General features: G+C 42.5%; 1 protein-coding gene and 1 pseudogene across 1 annotated transcript in view; one reads left to right on the top strand and one right to left on the bottom strand.

Moving 5' to 3' along the window:
- The first annotated feature begins 2,510 nt into the window (after positions 1 to 2,510).
- On the top strand, positions 2,511 to 2,856 carry LOC110595866 (annotated as a pseudogene).
- A 3,980-nt stretch (positions 2,857 to 6,836) lies between these two features.
- LOC103263215 (UPF0472 protein C16orf72) overlaps positions 6,837 to 8,277 on the bottom strand; it is a 64,262-nt gene continuing 62,821 nt past the window's right edge. Inside the window, exon 4 of the mRNA XM_008060897.2 lies at positions 6,837 to 8,275. Coding sequence (XP_008059088.2) covers positions 7,520 to 8,275 — 756 coding nt within the window. The 3' untranslated portion in view covers positions 6,837 to 7,519. The remainder of the gene's footprint in view (positions 8,276 to 8,277) is intronic.

Raw genomic sequence — 8,277 nt, 5'->3', positions numbered from 1 at the left:
CATTCCAGTTCTCACCAGAGTTGGGGCATGTGGACTCAGTGGCCTTCCAAGTTTCCCTTTAGTCCAATTACTCTATGAAATCATCTCTCTGTGTAACATTCTCCTGCTTACGTTATTATTTTTGAAAAAGAAAAGTCCAAAAAGGAGACATCTGAGGTTGTAATATGCCCCTTAAGCATTCAGAATTTTCTTTTCATTCTTGACCTGCTGAAGAAGATGGAACCAAAAGAGAGAGACATAAGACTGGACTATGCACATATGCGGTCATTCTACAAGTGGTTCTGCCATTCCCATCCACTGAATCTCCTGCCTCAAAATCGTTTCACCTTGGCAGTCATTATTTCAATGGTTTTACAGAGCTCAACTAATCAGACACTAGATTATTAAAATGACAATATCATAGAAATAAGGTCATTGCTATCACAGCCTATTGAATTATATTACAGGTCAGAAAGTGCCAGAGCTGGTGAGGACCTTAAAGATCACCTATCCCGTGCCTTTGGGAGTCTGAGGTGAGTGAATTGCCTGAGCCCGCGGGTTCGAGACCCACCTGGGCAGCGAGACCTCATCTCTACAATAAATCAGAAATCAGCCAGGCGTGGTAGCGCATGCCTGTGATTCCGGCTACTCGGAAGGCTGAGGCGGAAGGATCGCCGGAGCCCAGCAGGCAAGGCTGCGGTGGCTGGCAGCAGCCACTGCACTCCAGTCTGGGCAACCGAGTGAGACTCCAACTCAAAAACAAAAAAGATCACCTAACACATACTAACGCCTTTATTCCATATACCACACACAAAAAAAAGCCCAGAAAAGAAATTGATTTCCTTGGAAAAGTCAAGACTTAAACCAAGATTCGGTGTGCTTGCCACAAATGCCTAAGACACTGCAATGTTATCTACAAATGAGAAAGACTGTTCATAATTTATTTGCTACCTCTCTGTGGGGAAGCAGATTAGTGTCCCATAGAATCAAACTGTTCCTCCAAAAGCTTTGTTTTGAGCTTTCCTTCCCCCAATATAATTTTACAACAATTTTTTTTTCATTAAAAATCATCAAGAGAGTGGGGAGATAACCCTAGAATGGGAAAAATATTTGCCAACTGTATACTGACTAGGCCTAACAGCCAGGATCTCCAAGGAACTTAAATGTGCTGAACGGAAAAAAATCAAACAGTCCCATTTTAAAAATGGGCAAAATAAAAAGACATGAACAGACACTTCTCAAAAGAAGACATACGGGCAGCCAACAGACACATGAAAAAGTGCTCAGCCTCTCTCATCATCAGAGAAATGCAAATCAAAATCACATTGAGATACCACCTAATCCCAGTAAGAATGCCCATCATTAATAAAACAAACAACAACAGATGCTGGCGAGGATGTGGAGAAAAAGGAACGCTTCTACACTGCTGGTAGGATTGCAGACTAGTACATCCCAGTGTGGCGATTCCTGAAAGAACTAGAAATTGACCTTTCAAATGACCCAACAATTCCCCTATTGGGAATATACCTGAAGGAACTCAAATCATTCTACAAAAAAGATACCTGCAAACGTATGTTCGTTGCAGCACTATTCACAATAGCAAAAACATGGAACCAACCGTGTTGCCCATCAAAGCTGGTGTGGATTTAAAAAATGTGGTACATATACACGAAGTAATATTATGCAGCCATAAAGGAGGACAAACATATGGACTTTGCAGCAACTTGGATGGATTTGGAATTGATCGTACTCAGTGATTAATCACAGAAACAAAGAACAGAGTTCCATATGTTCTCACTCATAAACGGACCTTGAACAATTATAATGCTATAAGAAAGCAATCGGCAGTAGTGTGAAACTGTCGGAGGGGGGGTGGGATTGGCAGTTGAGGGAAACTGGTAGGGGAAGGAGGGGCATACCTCATCAATAAGGGTACCTGCATGATCAATGTTTATATATCTAACCCTGAAATGTATCCCACATCTTTACAATAATTTCTTTAATGGGCAAAATACATGAATAGACACTTCTCAAAAGAATATATGCAAGCAGCCAATAGACACATGAAAAAATGCTCAGCCTCACTAATCAGCAAAGAAATGCAAATCAAAACCACACTGAGATACCACATAACTCCAGTAAGAATGACCATTATTAATAAAACAAAAAACAACAGATGCTGGCAAGGATGCGGAGAAAAGGATGCGGAGACACTGTTGGTGGGAATGCAAACTAGTTCAACTTCTATGGAAAACAGTGTGGTGATTCCTAAAAGAACTAGAAATTAACCTTCCATACGACCGAGCAATCCCCCTTCTGGGAATACCCGGAGGAATTTAAATCACTGTACAAAAAAGATACCTGCATGTGCCTGTTTATTGCAGCACTCTTGACAATAGCAAAAACATGGAACCAACTGTGCTGCCCATCGAAACTGAACTGGATAACAAATATGTGGTACATATACACAATGGAATATTATGCAGCCATAAAGAAGAACAAAACTCCTCTTTCGGGTTCTTGCTTCCAAGATGACAAAGAAGAGAAGGAACAACAGTCGTGCCAAAAAGCCATGGCCACATGCAGCATATTTGCTGCACAAACAGCGCCTGATGCGTACCCAAGGTTAAGGCTATTAAGAAGTTCGTCATTCAAAACATAGTGGAGGCCACAACTGTCAAGGACATTTCTGAAGTGAGTGTCTTCAACGCTTATGTGCTTCCCAAGCCGTATGTGAAGCTGCATTTCTGTGTGAGTTGAGCCATTCACAACAAGGTAGTGAGGAATTGGTCTCATGAAGCCCGCAAGGACCAAAAAACCCCACCCCGATTCAGACCTGCAGATGCTGCCCTACAACCTCCACCAAAGTCCATGTAAGGAGTTGAGTCCTTAAGGACTGAAGAATAACTTATCTGGGAAAAAATAAAATGGAAATTATACTTTAAATAAAGAACAAAATTATGAACTTCGTAGCAACTTGGATAGATTTAGAGTCTATAATATGCAGTGATTTATCACAGAAACAAAGTACTGAGTACCACAAGTTCTCACTCATAAGCAGAGCCTGAACATTTACCATAATACTAAAAAAGGGGGGGATTGGCAGTAGCTGGAAACTTCGGGGGGGGAGACACATAACATTAATAAGCATATCTGATCTCAAACCAGGCAAAGTGGGGCAAAAGGGAGGCCCAAACTTTACCTGCACAATGACCACTTGTATAACTAATTCTGAATTGTACCCACATCTTTAAAATAAAAATAAGACAAAAGAAATAAAAGTATAGTATAATGTGTAATGTTGAATATGCTTTTTCAACCTACACACGCAATTATGGAGATTCTTACACACCTTCCTAGGGAAGTGAGCCTCTTGGGATGAGAAGGAAGCGTTTACAGTCTAGTGGGGCAAAGAAGCAAACTGATAATTATGATGATGAGTTCAAAGCGAGGACTTTAGGGACATGGGGGTGATTGTGGATTTAATCTGGACATGGAAGGGCAAGGAAGGTTTTTTTTTTTTTTAATTAAAAGCCTAAAGTGAGCTTTTAAAGGCTGAGTAGTCATTAGGCAGGCAATGGAAGGGCATTTCAGACCAAGGGAGCAACAAAGTAAGAGTCCAGAGGCAGAGATGATAGGACCACTTTGAGTGGTACAGTTTGGCTGGTAACTAGAGAACAGTGGTGGTAGCAAGGGATCACCTGTGGTCTCTGAATACACAGTTCCAACAGCTTCCCCCAAATAAACACAACATAGTAAAAACAGTATGTTTGCCATGCCAGAGTGACTTCATAATACAAGTTCCCCAGTCCCACCCGACCATCAACATATTAATCATAAGGTCATACACAATATAACTAAAGGAGGTACAGTGAAGGGAGCAACGGACTGGAACTTAGCAATAAGTCACTGTGGCCCTTCCTAGTGAGGTCAGGTGCCCCATTTGTAAAATGAATAGTTGACCCTGCGCTGGATGATCTTTAACGTCCCTTGGCTTTGTATTTGCGAAGAACCTCACCTTGCATATGTTACTAGAAGATCAAACATAAAGGTCTGTAGACCTCCACAAAGGCCCAGGCTACCCAGCAACAAATTCTCCCGACCCCTACTTCATCATTTCATAAAAGACAAAGTAATCTCATTGCTATGTTTCGTATCAGTTCATACATAATTTTGGTTAGAAAGCAGTGGTCTAATGGGTAAAATAATCAGCTACAGGTTAGGAAATCAGAGCCTTATAAAAAAGCCTTCTCTCAGACCCTTACAAAAGAAAAAACCTGAGGGAATTTTAGTTATTAACTAGTTTTTGCCTCAGTCTTATCTGAACTTCTAAAAAGAAAATATGCAAGGTGTTGATAAAGATAAAATCTACAAATAGAGATATTTGATTTAAGCCTGCAAAGAAAATTTACCAACAATGACCAATTTAAAAATTAGCTCCTTAATGAATCACAAATTTCACAATCAGAGTCAAGGCAAGCTTCCAGACTTGACCATGCATCACAATTACCAAGACCTCCTCCTGAAAGCAGGTAGCTTTGGGGAACCTCCGATTGAGATTTTAATTCAGTAGGAGGGTAGATTCAGAAGTTGCCAGTTTCACAAACTCCTCAGGAGATACTCACCAGAGGTACTCATGGGACTGACCACACTTTGTAAAAAGCTGAATCTAATAGGAATGAGGGTAAAGGCACACAGGAGTGAATCATCTAGAAATTAGGGTATGGACTTCAGGTGCCTTTCCCAGGCAGTATGTTAACAGAGCAGATAGCTATGCCTGGGCCTGGATGGGTACCTACTCATCCACTCACTTAATAAATATTTATTGTGTGCCCATATGGATTAGGTGCTGTATTAAGCACTGGGAATTACAGAAGCAAACAAGTGAGTTCCTTGCACTCATATTAATGTAACTTTTTACAACCTTCCCGACCTACCTGTTAAAATTGCAGTGCTTGCTCAGTGAATCCTATAACCCAGAATGCTCCCAGTGATTCTGCTACACAAAAAGGAAGAATGAAAAAGGACATAGCTGTTTTGTTTCTTCAAGACTAGCCTTCCAAGCTGCTGGACATGAAAGCTTTCTTAGCCTACAAGAAGCACCGCAGAACATACTGGAGGTGCTTCCTACCTTGTACAGTTTGCGGTGTGGGAGGGTGAGATGGCTTATCAGAGTAAGCCCTGTCAAGGTAAACATCCCCCCTACCTGGGTTAGCCAAATGGCAATGTTCCCAGTAAAGTACATCCTACAAGGATACCCTGTCCTGCCCCTGGCCAGCATCTCACTTCTGGACAAGCAGGTATTCTGCCAAACCTACCTTCCTAAAGCACAAAGTGGGTGGTATTACCCCCTGCCCCAGGATACAATCTAAAGTACTGGGCCAGGCATTTGAAACCCTCTACACTTTGGCCTCTACTTCCCCTACCCATTTCCTATGATCCCCTGAGCCCACTTTGCTGCTTCCTCTTTCTCAACCTTTGTTAAATTCTTTTCCCTGTTGGCATCCCTGTATACTTCCTACCCGTTTTTCTGGGGCCAGTTCAAAAGCTATCTGTCCTAGAAGCTGTGACCCTCTCTGCAAGGAGAGCCTTTGTCCTCTGAATTCTGCACAACCCTTGGATGTTTTTCCCAGAGTTAGTAGCACTTTCTTGGCTACATAATTTATCTTCCAACTTAGAATGTCCTTTATAAGAATAAGGATTGTTTTATGCCTTTTTATATTTCTTATTGGCACCTAGCAAAGTGCCTCAGGATTTGTGGAGTGTCTCAATAGCAAGTTTTTTTTTATTACATCAGGGAATTTGTTTTGTTATATTGTTTTAATGCATTGGTCGATTACAAATCTACTCCAAAGGCCACACTAATGAAACAGAAACAACTCTGTAATATGAACATAAAGACAAGGTTTTACTTATCTATTTTATGCACTGGTTTTGGGAGACTCTGGGGAGATTTGGGTATTTTAACTTCCTCTCACTTTTTTAATAATCACAATCCCATCTCCTCCCTAACCCCACCTACTCTACCTGCATCACACCCTTATTCAAAACCACTTTAACCTTTTAGGTGCCCTACGGCCTTCACATCCAAATTTTTTTCACCCTTACCACTCTCCTCATATTCTTTCAGCCAGAGAAGGTAGATCTTCCATTACTCCTGGTTGCAAAGTGCATCTCTCAGACAATTTCAGGAATTCCAAGGCTGCCCTAGTATCCACATTGGTGAACCTGGGTACTCATGAGCTTGCAACTCATATAAGATCTGTGGTATTTAGGGGCATTCCAAATATAGAAAAGTAGTTTCCAGTTCAAACACAAAGATTCTACTTGCTGATTTCTAAATTGATCTATTTTGCTGCTTTTTCTAAAATATAATGGATTTTAATGTTTTACTGATTTTTATTTATTGATAAGGGAGAACATGTATTAAGTACCTTTAGGTGCCAAGCATTGTGCTAGACACTTGAAATATGGACTTCATTTGATCCTCACAACGACCTTAGGAGGCACACAGTTTCATTTTACAGATGAAAACTGAGGTCAATATACATTAGGTAACTTGCCCAAAATCATGCAGTTAATCTGTGGAGCCAGGATCCCACTGTTGGCCTTTTCAATACAAAGCTCATGCTCTTTTAGTTATACCATGCTGTACCATTAATGAAAATCCAGAAGTTCATTCTGACTACTTGGTCTTCCACTTCAAAATGGAGATCATCAGAAAGATGTAACCTCTGCAAAAGTTAACTTTTCACATTCCTAAGAAAAAAGAGCACCACTGGGCCATCATCTTATTTTATCAGGATATCAATTGCTGGTTTCGTTTTCCTAAAAATGAACACTGAACTGACTCATTATCAAGTATTACCTTTTCAACCATCATAGCACCGCTTTACACCATCACATAATCACTAAAATCATCAACTATTTTTCAAAATAAAAAAATCACAGCCTAATATGTATTACTTGTACAGTTTCTTTCTAGAAAATAGGTGGAGTAAAAATGGGAGATGCCAGATTTCACAAAGATGTCAAGTTTTACATTTTGGTTCAATGTAACTGAATTGGCAAAGACCATTAAAGCCAACAACCATCAAACAAAGATAAAAGCATTCTATAACCAAGTAAACACCTGCTATATCCTTTCCCTTTAAGAATTTTAAATAAGGTCACATTTATTCATTCAACAAGCATTTATTGAGCACCTGAAACTGTGCTAGGTGCCAATAAATATAACTGTGAACAAGATAAACCAGGCTCCTGCCTTGACCAGATATGTCTGCTTTAAATGATCTTGTTAACTACTACATATTTAATGTTCTCTGCTAGGATTATATTTTTTGGAAAGTCAGTCATATGAGGCCTCTTCTGGAATACATTTAAAGTTTCTTTATGGCAAACTTGATAGAGATCTTTGTTAACTTAGAGAAGCAATAAAGATGGTCTCCAGCAACCTTTCCACAAGTGTGTTAGCCTCCTGAGCTGCAGGAGATCGAGTTAGCTTTCAAGCAATATGGCGGCAGGCGACCAAGGACGCAGTTTAGACCATTCTGTTGCGCTTGTGGGTTGGGGAGTCTGTGATGCCATCACCGCACTGGGCTGAGGTGCGCTTACGGATCCCCCCACTGTCCAGGCGGAGGGCCAGTTCTTCCGAGGCGAAGGGATTCAAGTCGTCCTCGAAGAAGCTACTTTTTCGGCGCCCATTGCTGGCAACACCGCTCTCTTGAGGCGGGGAGCCAGGTGGACCTGATCGCACGCTGATGCTGGCCATGGCGCCATTGAGGCCGTGCAGGGCGATGGCCTCGTGGAAGGGCTGTAGGTCGACGTCCACCGACGAGCTGGACTCAGTGGCCACTGCCTGGCCCGGGGCCCCGGCGGGCGGTTTCGGGGGCGTCCTGGGAGTACGCGGCGGGGGAGGAGCGGGGGGCACTTTGCCACACAGGAAGCTAATCAGATCTTCGCGACGAATGATGCTCCGGCCCTTTTTTGCCCACTCCAGCACATCTTTGACGCGACGCTGGTAGCCAACCTGGATGCCCAGGTCAAAACTTCGTTGGTGGGCAACCCCGCTCTCTTTGTAGAGGCTGGTCACGGCCATGGCCGCGTTCTGGAAGGGGTCCCACAAGGAGAGTCCTGCCTGCTGGCGCCCAGAATCCTTGTAGAGCTGGGCCACGGCAGTGGCTGAGATCTGGAAAAGATGCCACAGCCTCTGCTGCTCGCTCTTGAGCCCCGCCGCCTCCTCCTGCATCTCGGGGGGCAGCTGCTCTTCCTGCTCGGCCTCGGCCAGGCACTGGCGCT

The sequence above is a fragment of the Carlito syrichta genome, unplaced genomic scaffold (assembly GCF_000164805.1).
Source record: "Carlito syrichta isolate Samal-C Ts95f unplaced genomic scaffold, Tarsius_syrichta-2.0.1 Scaffold304768, whole genome shotgun sequence".
In the NCBI taxonomy this organism is placed as follows: Eukaryota; Metazoa; Chordata; class Mammalia; order Primates; family Tarsiidae; genus Carlito; species Carlito syrichta.
This window is presented reverse-complemented; position numbering and strand designations above follow the sequence as displayed.